The following is a 13,945-nucleotide window of genomic DNA, read 5'->3' as shown; positions in this document are numbered from 1 at the left end:
TTCTTTTTCTTTTTTTTTTTTTTTTGTCGGCGTGAACAAAATCATCTTGTGCTCAACAAATCTTTGAGAAAGCCCCTCAAGTAGCAAATCACACCTACAAGAGGTGATCGGGTGTGAAACACTTCGCTGCAAAAACGTGATTGTCAGTCAACACCTGACTTTTAATGACGAATAATTTCTCCCCCCAATAATCAAACTTTGATGGGTGAGGGAAAAACACCAGCAACTTCAGGGCTGATGCCGTCATCTCTGATCCCACTTAGCCGCTCTTCAGACAGTTTTGATGACAGAGAAGCTTGTTTTCTTGTGTGTATCGTTTAAATTTAATTGGAGTTTCCCCCATGAGGCACAGTAAAAATAAACGATACAATGCAATTTCGTGCAACGAGACCAAGAAAGACACAATTTAAATGTATTTGGGTACTTTATAAGTATGAACTTCTCACTCCGTGTGTAGGTATGTGGTTAGACACAAAACCCATAATGTTTATGTTTTTATTTTTATATCCATGTTTGTAAATTTTGTATATTATATACGATATACTATATATCGATAACATGTATATATGTATGTACATGTGTATATATATTCATATATAAAAAATAATATATATATATGATACATGTATATAATATATATTGATAATATGTATATATGTATGTGTATATGTATATATATATATACACATTTATATAATATGATACATGTATATAATATAAATTGATAACCTATATAAACGGGCTATTATAACACCTGATCTGCGACCTGCAGAAATGCAGACTTTTAAAAAGGGAGCTGGATTGCACTACAGTGAGAGGGAGGAGGAAGAGGAGCAGAAATGGAAGCTTTGTCCCCATTTCTCTCCCGCCTGGGTGCAGCAGTACGTGTTTCTCACATGTTGCCTCTGATCAGCAGAGGAAAGTTCTGCCGTGCTGGGCTTCGGGTTGGCGATCAGCCCCCACATGAGTCACAGGGAGCACGCAATGCCACCGCCGCGGGAGTGACAGCCAGCCCGGCTTCCCGTGTCCCTTTAAAACCCGAAACCAAGGCTAATGATTTATCAAACTCTTATTATCAAGAAAATGTCACGCGAAGGGCACCTTGCTATGCACTGACGCAAACCCGGTCTTTCCCAAGGAAGTATAGAAAGCTTTGCTCTGAACTGGGCAAAATCCAGTCTGGCAATTGCCCGTACTGCTCCTTTCCCCTCTGTCGGCTCCATCTGTGGCTATTTAAGGCATGGTGAGTGCTGGGTTTTTTCTCCGGGACGCCGAGCGGGGCTGGAGGCGCGGAGCAGGGGGAGCTGTCCGCGGTGCTGCCGGCGGAGCCGCCCGCGGACCGGCTACGGGGGGATGCTGCGGGGAAGGGGCGAGCGCGGGCACAGCGGGGGCACCCCAAAATGCCCTCGTTTGGCGGCCCAGTCCCTGCAGACTTTATCTCTGGTGCCGGGAGAGTGGGATGACGGTGGAGAGAAAACTTGTGGCGGAAATGGTGATGGGGAGTTTTGCGCGACAATGAGAAAAATAAAGGGTGTATGTAAAGCTAACATTGAACTGATGGAAAAGGTGAGGTTGGCCTTCAGGTTGCTTAATGTATAAAATGAAGATTTTTTTAAATTGTAGTTTTAAATGTCTGAGTGTTGTCAGTAATCTATCTAATGAAGCTTAAATAAAATCTTTAGCATTATGTGAATCGGAAAGATAAGAAAAAGAATAGGGGAAGGCTACTGATAGTGGCGTTAATCCCTCTGTGGCAGTGCGGTTATGTTTTGGGGTTTTTCTGCATTTCACTCTCTTGCTGACGGGCTTTGAAGCGTAGCAGCCAGCTCAGAAATTTTCACCAGCACCATTTCACTTGTTTTTTAACATCTCCGGTTGCCTACAGGGCAGCTTGTCTCTTGCTCATATATAATAAAAAAAAAAAGCCGATGTGCATTGTTGAATGACAGAAAGGAAATGGGGCGTAAAATTAAAGAATCTTTCTACACTGGTGATAGGGAAGGGAGCATCCTACAGTCGTGATGTGAAATCTAACGAGGTCTGGCGGCGCAGTGCTGTAGAAACACTTATTTAAACTTGAATTACGGTTTTGCAGATGCCAGTGTTGGTTTTTGTTTGAGGTTTGTTGTTTGGGGGTTTTCGGGAGGGAGGTTGGGTTGAGGTGGGGGTTCTCTGTGTATCGTACCCTTTTTCCCCCCAGAGCATTAACGTGGAATGGGAGGGCGAGCAGGAGAGCCGTGGCTCCTCGAAATTCTGCAACCCTCCTGTATCCCGATTTTCTGGCGCATGCGTTTCCTGCACGAGGACAAAAATTCGTACAATCTCCGCAGCGCCAACACTTTCCCCCCACCCCCACCCCCCTTCTTCTCCTTTTGGTAAAATATGTGACGTTCTCATTTTAGGATTACGCCAGTCAAAGGGATATGAGCAAGCAGCTTGTGAACAATCCTGAAGCGGTGGCTCCCGGACCCAACGAAGGTGCGGGAGTTGTGAGAAGCGGCCCCGAAAATGAGCCGCAAAACGCCCCTCTGCCAGCGCCCGCCAGCGCCAGCCTTCCCCGGTCACTCTCCAACGACAGCAAAGCCTTTCTCTCCGAAGAAGCGAAACCGAACGAGTTGGAGAGGACCAAAGTGGGGATCTGCAAGCTCAGCAGCACCCCGGTGCAAGCCAACTCCACCCTCCTCCGGAGGGAACCTGCGGAAAGCTTCCCCTGCAAGCCGAACCCCGGGGCAGGGATTGCCGGGCAGGCTGCGATCCCCCATTGCAAAATTCCCGCTTTGCAAAGCACCGACGGGGACGCTGCCCTGAGCCTCGGCAAGAGCACGCTGGAGCAGAACAACGCCAAGGACGCCTGGGTGACCTTGAGCCAGAGCACGGTGGTGCTGGGCGCCGACGGCAACACCTCTGTTCTCCCCGGCAGAGTGGAGGGGGTGAGTTGTCTCCTTACAGCTTTTCCTTGCCCCGCTGCGGCTCGTGGGAGAGTCTTTGCCGCTCAGCACCGATTTGGGGCGGAAGCTCTAAATTCAGGTGCCGATGAGTCGGGGATGGGCCCATGCCGCATGGAGGGGGAAGGAAGAAGGGGGGAGCGGATTTTAGCCCCAGCAGTCAGCGCTGAGGATGTGTTAGCGGTGGTGCGAGTGCCAGCGATGTGTTGGCGGTGGGAACGAGCATCCCGTGTCATTCCAGCGCCTGTGGGTGCAGCGCGGCTCTGACCCGCACACCCGTACATGAGGTCTGCTCCTGTCCCCAGCAGCACACACACATGAAGGGTGCCTTGCCCTTCCCCTCACCCCATAACCAAAATTCGGGCGAAATAAAGCAGCCCAATGCCATAAGAGGTCCCGGGAGGGAGGGGATGCCGCCGGTGGGGAATCCCCCCGCTCTCCTCCTGCCCACCCGCATTTACCCTGCAGGCCGGCGCTGCTGCTGCGGTAAAAGCCATTTCCACTTCTCCTGGCTGCGCTGGGAACCGGCGCTCGGTCCTGACCCTCCAGAGGCCACCGAGGGCTCCAGCCCCGGGGGAAGCGATGGGACCCCCCTGGCCACGGGGGATCAGGGGCCGGGACACCCACCCCGAACGCTCGGGGCAGGGCCGTGCTTTAACCCCTTTCTGGTGCGGTTTGTCCCTGAAGGAGAGGCCTGGCGGGGGCGGCCGGGGAGCGGGGCCCGAGGCTCCCCCGGCCCGGGGGCTCCCTCACGGTGGAGCCGCAGCCTGTGCTGCTAACGGGGCTGCTTTGCCATCTCTCTCTCTCTCTCTTCTCTCCCCCCACCTTTCCCCCCCTCTTTTTAGGAAGACGATGTGGGGGATGAAAATAAAGCCCGAGGGAACTGGTCCAGCAAGCTGGATTTCATCCTCTCCATGGTGGGTTATGCAGTGGGGCTGGGCAATGTCTGGAGGTTCCCGTACCTGGCCTTTAAGAATGGGGGAGGTATGATGGCTTTTTCCTGTCTCTCTACCTGCAGAACCGTACGGGGCTGAGCCAGTCCCGGCCTTTTGGGCGGGGAGAAACGCGAGGGAAGCGGGGTCGGCGGCTTCCTATGGCCGGGCAGCCAGGCCGGGCTGAGCCGGGGTGCGGGGGCACCTTCAGACCGTCACACACGCTGGGGAAACATTCGCCTCGGCTGTTTGTGTTTGTTTGTTTGTGGGGGTTTTTGTTTGATTTGATTTTGTTCGGGTTTTTTTTTTTTGTTTGTTTGTTTGCGTTATTTTTGGTTTGGGTTTTTTTTTGTTTTTTTGGGTTTTTTTTTTTGTTTGATTTGATTTGGTTTGGGTTTTTTTGTTCGCGTTATTTTTGGTTTTGGTGTTTTTTGGGGTTTTTTTGTTTAATTTGATTTGGTTTGGGTTTTTTGTTCGCGCTATTTTTGGTTTTGGTGTTTTTTTTATTTGATTTGGTTTGGGGGTTTTTTGTTTGCGTTATTTTTGGTTTTGGTGGGTTTTTTAATTTGATTTGGTTTGGGGGTTTATTGTTTGCGTTATTTTTGGTTTTGGTGTTGGTTTTTTTTGAGTTGATTTGGTTTGGGTTTTTTGGGTTTTTTTCTGTTCGCGTTATTTTTGGTTTTGGTGGTTTTTGGTTTGTTTTTTTTTTGAGTTGATTTGGTTTGGGTTTTTTTCTGTTCGCGTTATTTTTGGTTTTGGTGGTTTTTGTTTTTTTTTTTTTTTTGAGTTGATTTGGTTTGGGTTTTTTTCTGTTCGCGCTATTTTTGGTTTTGGTGGTTTTTGTTTTTTTTTTTTTTTTGAGTTGATTTGGCTATTTTTGGTTTTGGTGGTTTTTTGGTTCTTTTTTTGGTTTTTTTTTTTCTGGTGGTCACCTCCGAAAGCAGGAAAGCCCTGACGAGATTTCCTTAAAAGGGAGCGCTTTTCTTAAAAAAACCCCTGCAATTGGTGCTGGCCGGAGAGGGAGGGATGTGAGGAGGCGTGATGAGCACAGGGGCAGGGCTCCGGAACCCCCGTCCTCGGTTACACACAGGCTCTGGATCCGCAATCGGTGCCGTGGGGAAGGAGGAGGGACTCTAGGGTCGGGATCCCGAGTCGGGACATCCCGTTATTTCGTGAGGCTTGGGGGAATTGTCTTAAATCTCTCCGCGATCCGATTGAAAGATAATCGTTTGAAATAGAGGGAATGTCGATCAGCTGAATAGAGGAGAAGCTGGAAGAGGGGCTATGCCGTTTGCAGTTGACAAGGGCATGAAGAAGAAGAAGAAGAAGAAGAAGTTTATTTGCAGGGGTTCTGCTACCAGAGGCTCTCACTGAAACGGAGAAGCCGCGGATGCTACCGGGTTAAACCCCTGCAGCTGCAAACCCCTTCCCTCCTCGAAAGGGCTCTCAGCTGAGGGCAGTGGTGCTGCGATCATGGAAAGCAGTTTTGTAGAGCCCGTAACAGCCGTTTTCTGCCAGGGAACAGGCAATTTTAAAGAACTATTTTAACATTGTGAGCTTTTTTCTTTTCCTTTTCATTTTACACGTAGACACTTCTAAGTGGGAGGTGTTAAATACTCATTTAGCAATAATGAGGATTTACTGTCTGTAGAAAACGCTGGAAATGTAGAAAGCTGACACCTAGCTTCCCCCCCTCCACCCCTTCCGAGGCTGTCGGCACCGGGAATCGATAACAAACCGAAACGTTTTAATAGAAAAATTAAAAAAAGTTAGAAAAATGTCTTGACTAAGTTGTCCCCAGTACCACGGGGTGATTCAGGTTGCTCTCTCTTCTCTCCCCCTCCCGCCCGCCACAAGGTGCGTTTCTCATCCCCTATTTGATGATGTTGGCTCTAGCTGGGATCCCCATTTTCTTCCTGGAAGTCTCCCTGGGGCAGTTTGCTAGTCAGGGCCCCGTGTCGGTGTGGAAAGCCATCCCCGCGCTGCAAGGTGAGCGGGGCAGGGCCGCTTCGGGGAGCATGACCCGCGCTGCGGCTCTCGCATGGCTTCAGCCGCCCCGGCCCCGCTCCGCCGCATGCCGGGGTCTCCCTCCATGCCTCCATGCCTCCCTCTGTGCCTCCATCCCTCCCTCCATCCCTCCCTCTGTGCCTCCATCCCTCCCTCCATCCCTCCCTCCATGCCTCCATCCCTCCCTCCATCCCTCCCTCCATGCCTCCATCCCTCCCTCCATCCCTCCCTCCATCCCTCCCTCCATGCCTCCCTCCATCCCTCCCTCCATCCATTCCTCCATCCCTCCCTCCCTGCCTCCATCCCTCCCTCCATCCCTCCCTCCATCCCTCTCTCCATCCATTCCTCCATCCATTCCTCCATGCCTCCCTCCATGCCTCCATCCCTCCCTCCATCCATTCCTCCATCCATTCCTCCATGTCTCCATCCCTCCCTCCATTCATCCCTCCCTCCCTCCCTGCTTCCATGCCTCCCTCCATGCCTCCATCCACCCCTCCATGCCTCCATCCACCCCTCCATGCCTCCATCCCTCCCTCCATGCCTCCATCCCTCCATCTCTCCATCCCTCCCTTCATCTCTCCATCTCTCCCTCCGTGCCTCCATCCCTCCCTCCATCCCTCCCTCCACGCCTCCATCCATCGCTCCATGCCTCCCTCTGTGCCTCCATCCATCCCTCCATCCCTCCATCTCTCCCTTCATCTCTCCATCCCTCCCTCCGTGCTTCCATGCCTCCCTCCCTCCATGCCTCCCTCCCTCCATCCATCCCTCCCTCCCTCCCTCCCTCCCTCCCTCCATGCCTCCCTCCATGCCTCCATCCATCCCTCCATGCCTCCATCCCTCCCTCCATCCCTCCCTCCCTCCCGCCCTCCATGCCTCCATCCCTCCATGCCTCCATCCATCCATCCATCCATCCATCCATCCCTCCATGCCTCCCTCCATGCCTCCATCCCTCCCTCCATGCCTCCATCCCTCCCTCCATCCCTCCCTCCCTCCATCCATTTCTCCATGCCTCCATCCCTCCCTCCATTCATCCATCCCTCCCTCCGTGCCTCGATCCCTCCCTCCCTCCATCCATCCACCCCTCCATGCCTCCCTCCGTCCCTCCCTCCCTGCCTCGATCCCTCCCTCCATCCCTCTCTCCCTCCCTCCATGCCTCCCTCCCTCCATCCCTCCCTCCATGCCTCCCTCCATCCCTCCCTCCATGCCTCCCTCCCTCCATTCATCCCTCCCTCCCTCCATGCCTCCATCTCTCCTTCCATTCATCCCTCCCTCCATTCATCCCTCCCTCCCTGCATCTCTCCCTCCATCCCTCCCTGCCTCCCTCCCTCCGTCCCTCCCTGGCTCTGTGGCCGTGTCTGTAGCAGAGGAAGCGATGCTCGGTTAATGGCTTTCCCTGCTGTCCCCCCGTGTGTCCGCAGGCTGCGGCATCGCCATGCTGATCATCTCGGTGCTGATAGCCATTTACTACAACATCATCCTCTGCTACACCCTCTTCTACCTGTTCGCCTCCTTCGTGCCCGTGCTGCCCTGGGCTTCCTGCAACAACCCCTGGAACACGCCCGACTGCAAGGACAAAAACAAACTTTTGCTAGGTAAGGCGGGACGCGCTTGTACTCTTCTTTTATTGAGGGATTTGGTTTGGTTTGAAAATCTGTGGCCGTGGTGGTTTTCCAGAGGTTTCTGCAGCTCAGCTGCGCCCCTGGGAGATGCCGGAGGAGAGTGCGGATGGCCCTGGGGAGCGGCCCCTTCCCAAACCACTGCAGAGCGATCTGTGTCCCATGGGCACTTCCCTCTGCTTTTATTTAAAGTATCCCTTCCCAAGCATAAATTAGATTTGTTAATTTAAATGCTTTCAAAATGCCGATTCCCCCTCCATCCCCCCTCCCCCGGAGGAAAACTCTGTGTAGGCAACACAATACCACAGCTGGCAGCCTGGAGTGTCTGCTGAAGACAAATCATTTGTCTTTAGAGAAGCTTCTTTTTAACGAAAAAACCCCCAAAAACGTTTCTGCAAACGGTCCCAAATACACGATGACATGAAAACGAAAAAAAGTTTATCTAGTTAACGACCTTTTGGAAAAGGTGTCGGCAGCTGAACAAAAGTTCAAGTAATTAGGTGTGATGTAATGCATTCTTGTCACTTTACAACAACAACAACAAATCTGTGCGCTTTATTTTCCTGTTTCCTCACCTCATTTCTTCCTAGATTCCTGCATTATTGGCGACCACCCAAAAATACAAATCAAGAACTCCACTTTCTGTATGAGTGCCTATCCAAATCTAACCATGGTTAACTTCACCAGGGAAGGAAACAAAACATTTGTCAGTGGGAGTGAAGAATACTTCAAGTAAGATCTTTCTTTGTTTAGAAAAATTATGTTGTTCTTTCTGTAAAATCCACTGGAACAGGGAACAACATGGCTTGGAAAAGCAGAAGTACAGTAGTGAAGGGCAGCAAATGATGCTCTTTTTTTGTGCTTAGGAATGATGAGAGCAGAATTCAAATGCTGGATTACTTGTTTTCTGTTCCTGTGGTGCTTGGCACAGCTGGGGTGTTGGCCCATGCCCGGCAGTTTTATCTACTACTGCAATGCAGATAAATAAAATAATACATGGGGAGAATCACTGGAACCATCTAGAGAAACTGCTGAGGACACTGAGGCAGAACAAAAAAGGAATTTGCACTGAATTGCTGCCTGTGGTTGCTTCCATTATTTTTTTTTCCAAAATTTTTTAATTTCTTTTTTTCCTTCTTATTCTTAGGTACTTTGTATTGAAGATTTCAGCAGGGATTGAATATCCTGGTGAGATTAGATGGCCCTTGGCATTGTCTCTTTTCCTAGCTTGGGTGATTGTTTATGCCTCCCTTGCTAAAGGAATCAAGTCATCAGGAAAAGTAAGAACAATATTTGTGATTGTACACTCACAAGAAAGCAGGGTGCTGGTTTTAGGGACTCACACTCTCATTTAAGGGATGAATTACTGAAAATATTTTCAGTAAATGACTAAGTATTAATTGAAATGCCTTTTTCCTTTCTAGTCAAAACAGAAACTATTTTTGTTCAACATTTTTTTCTCTAACCTTCAATAAATTTAAAATGACCTCTTCAGCTGCACTCAGCAGTGGGATGGCACAAATGGTACTTTCCAGCCTTCCCTATTCTGTGTGGGGTTCATAAAAATTCTGCATTCATCTCCCGTTTCACTGGAATCCGGGAAATTTGGATGTGAATTAAGATGTTAAGTAACATATTTGAAAACCAGAACTGAACTTTTAAAAAAAACTCAGTGTGGGTGTGTGTGTGATCAACACCACTGGCTATTTCCTGGGATAAAGACAGTGGAAATGGAGATGTGAATAATTTTCTAGAGCTGGTCAGAGAGTTTGAAGCCATCCCTTTGCTCCTAGAAGCTGACTTCACCTCTTGGGAGGTCACGTGAAAATCCACGGATGCAGAGTGCCAGGGGAAAGTTGAGATTTTTTTTTCCCCTTACCCTAGTGGGATAGGAAAAAATATTCCATGAAAGGCAAGAGACTGGATAATAATGTGGGTTTGGATGTGGCAATGGATATTTCTCTAAGTGACTCTTTGTGGCCAGGAAAAATACTGACACTGATGTCAGAGAGAAAAATATTGACTCCTTGGTGTTAGAAATAGAAATCCTGTAATTATGTAGAGATTAGTTCAGTATCTTGACTGTACAGAAATTCATCGGGGCAACTTGTTGAAACACCCCTTGAAACAACAAGAAAAGTTTGAAAAGCAGTTTCAGAAGTCACTTCAGCTCAAGCCACAGGCTGAGGGAGGTGATTCTCCCCCTCTGCTCTGCTGAGGAGCCACCTGGAGCCCTGTGTCCAGCTCTGGAGCCCACAACACCAGAAGGACCTCTTGGAATGAGTCCAGAGGGGGCCACGAAGGTGCTCAGAGGGCTGGAGCCCCTCTGCTACAGAGGCAGCTGAGGGAGCTGGGGCTGAAGAGAAAGGTCCTTCACCACCTAAAGGGGCCACAGGAGAGCGGAGAGGGGCTTGGGACAAGGACATGGAGTGATAGGACAAGGACAAATGGCTTCAACTGACAGAGGGAGGGTTTAGATTAGAGATTAGGAAGAAAATCTCCTCTGTAAAGATGGTGAGGTCCTGGCAGGGGTTGCCCAGAGAAGCTGTGGCTGCCCCATCCCTGGAAACGTTCAAGGCCAGGCTGGGCTGGGTTTGGATCATCCTGGCCTTAGGGGAAGGTGTCCCTGTCCATGGCAGGGGTTGGAATGAGATGATCTTTCAGGTCCCTTCCAGCCCAAGCCATTCCATGATATAATTCCATCATGTGTTATGATTCTGTTTTGTTTAGGACCGGACATTGATGTGAAAAATATTTGAAATTATTTTGTGTCGAATGTAAAGCTTAACTGGCCATAATCCAGCCATTTTATTTCAGCTGTGTTCTAGATAATTATTAAAACATTAAACACACAGCCACTGTTGTGTATTTAGACATCATGACGATTAGGTCTGTCTAGCTAACTGCAGACTTTCCTTTTGTTTTGAACTTGGACCATAGCTATCATCATGGTGATACGTAATTATTAAGAGGTACAAACAGCAATAAAAATTCTTTAGGCTTTTTTTTTTTTTTTTTAGTTAAATACAGAAAAATATAGAAGAAACTACAGAAATGTTTTACTGAATGGCATTTCTCATTTCATTTCCACTGAACTGGGATAGTTCCTGCTGGGGAATGATCAAAAGCAGGATTTTCCTTTAGCTTTAAATTCCTATTGTTCCTCTCCAGATGGAGAGAGGAATCCTCCTTTCTCTGCCTAGAATTCCAGCTCTTGCCACTGTTATTGATGTTATTCGTGTTCCCAGCAGCAAGAAGAGCTGTAAAACTTCAGATTTCCAGGGAAATAACCCTGTTGTTTTCTTAGTTTATCATAACCCCGACTGCTGTCTCTGAGATTGAGTAATTGCCTTCTTCTGGCAATAGTGGCATTTCCATTTCCCCTCCTCTCTCCTTACTCTTTCAGTAACCTCTTCTCTGCCCTGTGCAGGTTGTGTACTTCACAGCCACATTCCCCTACGTGGTTCTCATCATCCTGCTCATAAGAGGAGTAACTCTGCCTGGAGCTGGGGATGGCATCTGGTACTTCATCACACCCAAGTGGGAGAAGCTGATTGATGCTATGGTGGGTTTGCTGCTGCACTCAGAGCTGCTGGGGTGATAAATGATATATATTATATTATGAGATATATTTCACATTAATAATAATAATAATAATAATAATAATAATAATAATAATAATAATAATAATAATAAAAATCCCAGATCTCTCAGGGGTCTGCTGCAAGCATTTTCCATGTGCAGAAGTGGTGTTGTCATCTATGGAAACTTGTTCTTCCTCTTACATGGGTAAAGTATTATTTAGGGTCACTGGCAGAGAAAACATCAGTATCTGATGCAGGTTTTCCCTCTTGACTTGTATTTTTTGTTTCTGAATGTATTTGAACTGATATGTATCAAACAATATGGTTTATATATTTATGTCTCCCATATACAGCAAGGTTTATGGTCTCCTTTCAGATGGACTCAACAAGAACAGTGCTCCTTATCAAATGAGCCTGATGTGGCTCATTCAGTGGCAGGATTTTGCTTTTAAATATTCTACTGACATTCATTGGTCTAACACTCTTTCCTTTTCTTTCCGACTTAGGTTTGGAAGGATGCTGCCACTCAGATTTTTTTCTCCTTATCTGCAGCATGGGGAGGTCTAATTACCCTCTCTTCATACAACAAATTCCATAACAACTGCTACAGGTGTGTAAGAGTGAAATACATCTGTGTTATTAAACAGGTTTGTCCAAAACCAGTTATCCTTCATCTTCCAGAAATCTGGTTTGCAAGACCCCTATCTCTTGTCTTTTTCTCCCTTGTCTTTTTTCCCCTGCTGCCCTTTTGTCCTTTCTTCCTCTCTGGTATTTTTTCCTCTTTTCCTCTCTTCTGTTTCCTTTCCTATTTTTTTTTTTTTGGTGTGCGTGCGTTTCGTTTACATTTAACCATTTTTGTGTATTTTTTCCTCTTCCCAGATCCTAATCCACTAGTCTCAAGATGATCATTTAGGCTTGTTACAGTTCCTGCTGGCTGCCCACTTTCAGAATGAGCAGGCTGAGGCTGAAGGGCAGCCTGGGATGTGTCAGGAGCTGTGGGCAGTGAGACAGAATCACTCGGCAGCTCTGCTGGAGGACAGCCCACGAGCAGAGTGAAACATGCAGGACTTTAACTGGCAGCTTCCATTGATGGGATTCCTACATCCCCTAAATCTTCTTTCTTTTTCCAGTTTTTCCAATTACATGCAAAAAGTTATTCCATGCTATGAAATCTAAAATCACTTCTTTGAGGGCTATTTTTTCATGGGAAAAAGTCATAGTGTGTAATTTTTCATGCAAAAGCCTGCCAGCTAAAATGTCTGCAGATGGAAAACACAAAAGCAAGTGGCACTGGTGGAGTGCTTCCCTGCTATTTTACAGTTTTTAAAGTCAGTCTGAAGCAAAGCTTTTCCAATTCTTGCAGTGCCAGAGGTGCTGATTCAGGACAGCCAGCAGCATGCACAGGGACTCCCCCAAGAGATGCTCAAAAACTTTCCCCAGTCAAGATTTCAAGGCAAACACTCCTTGGGATTTCCACTGCCATCTCCTACGGCTTCTAAGTACAGAATACAGAGTACTTAACCTAAAAAGAAATGTAGATGAGGATATTAAAAATAAATAAAAAAATTATTTTACTAGTGCTCAAAAGTAATTTAATGAAATTATCCCAAAATATGGATGAAAGCTAACAGTGTTGCATACACAGTAACTCCCACCCAGCAATCCTTTGGGTCCTATTTTTGAAAATGCTATTCCTGAGCTGTTTTTTTTTTTTTTTTTAATGAATAATTGCAATCAGAATATCAGGGGGAAAAATGGAGGAAGCATCATGCTACCTTTCTGCACTAACTTAACAATCTTTTGTGACATTTGGAAGATCTTAATGAAAATTTTGAAGGGAATACATGGTAATGAAGTGTAAAAATATCCCAGTTCTAATACCTGATAAATGCTTTGCCTCTGTTAGGGAGGGATCTGAGAGACCAAAGTAGAAATAATTAGAAAAGCTTAGTTACTCACAGTATTTTAAATTTTACAACACAACCTTGAATGTTGAAATGAAGTATGACTATTTTCTTTTTCAATTTCTATATTCATTACATTTTAATACATAAATTGTAATTTTCAGTCACACATTGATTTTAAACATAGTCCAAAATCTATAATTGCAGTAAATTTACATAAATTGACTTCATAATGAATACCTGAAATATTTCAAAGCAATCTAGGTTTTGGAAGGTTAACACATGGTAATTCCAAACAGCACACTGTCATTTTTTTTTCTGTAGACCCAAAGAATTAACAAAATAATTCCTGTTAACACATGCTCTGTTGGACATTCTAGAAGTTTGCCAGCTCAGTGAGGTTCTTTGACAGCTTTTCGAGTTGTGTTTCATTCTCTTCCTGACAAAACAATATCAGTAGGAATAAACAATTCTAGCCAACATAAACCCCCTAAACATTTAAAGTGAGGGATTTGTTTTTCTGAAGATGTAGTAGTTTATGGGGAAGTTCTCTGGACATGCATATTGTTTAAAGAAAAATCCTATTGAAAAAAATCCTATAGAAATCCTATTGAAAGATCCTATTACATTCCTAAGAATGCAATAACTATGGAGGGCTGGTTTGCTGTCAAGTCTTGACATATCCAGCATAGTGAGATGTTCAGCTGTAGATTTCTTGAGATTCCTTTGATAATAACAACCATGGAAAAAGGTACCAAGGAGTCCTCCCTCTACAGACAGGAAGGTGATTGAGCAAGCTCTGCAAAGTACAGGAATTTTGTGTCTAAGCACAAGAAAGACAAGACAAAAATCATCTCAGCTGGGCAGCAGTGGTTAGTCCATACCCAATGTGGAGAGCAGATGTCCTGTGAGGCAAAGAGTTAAAAAATGTGTCACAAATGAAGTCACCATGGCTGT

The 13,945-nt window shown here is 46.7% G+C and overlaps 1 protein-coding gene across 1 annotated transcript in view; it reads left to right on the top strand.

The window, feature by feature from the left end:
* Positions 1 to 2,412: 2,412 nt before the first annotated feature.
* SLC6A5 (solute carrier family 6 member 5) overlaps positions 2,413 to 13,945 on the top strand; it is a 31,608-nt gene continuing 20,075 nt past the window's right edge. Inside the window, exons 1-8 of the mRNA XM_071417116.1 lie at positions 2,413 to 2,930; positions 3,791 to 3,929; positions 5,735 to 5,866; positions 7,303 to 7,476; positions 8,091 to 8,232; positions 8,648 to 8,780; positions 10,931 to 11,065; positions 11,591 to 11,694. Of these exons, the coding sequence (XP_071273217.1) occupies positions 2,424 to 2,930; positions 3,791 to 3,929; positions 5,735 to 5,866; positions 7,303 to 7,476; positions 8,091 to 8,232; positions 8,648 to 8,780; positions 10,931 to 11,065; positions 11,591 to 11,694 (1,466 nt within the window). The 5' untranslated portion in view covers positions 2,413 to 2,423. The remainder of the gene's footprint in view (positions 2,931 to 3,790; positions 3,930 to 5,734; positions 5,867 to 7,302; positions 7,477 to 8,090; positions 8,233 to 8,647; positions 8,781 to 10,930; positions 11,066 to 11,590; positions 11,695 to 13,945) is intronic.

Source organism: Agelaius tricolor, unplaced genomic scaffold (assembly GCF_023055355.1).
Source record: "Agelaius tricolor isolate 1412-34295 unplaced genomic scaffold, bAgeTri1.0.p SCAF_67, whole genome shotgun sequence".
Lineage (NCBI taxonomy): Eukaryota > Metazoa > Chordata > Aves > Passeriformes > Icteridae > Agelaius > Agelaius tricolor.
Note: the sequence above shows the minus strand (reverse complement) of the source record. Positions and strands in the feature narration are given on the sequence as shown.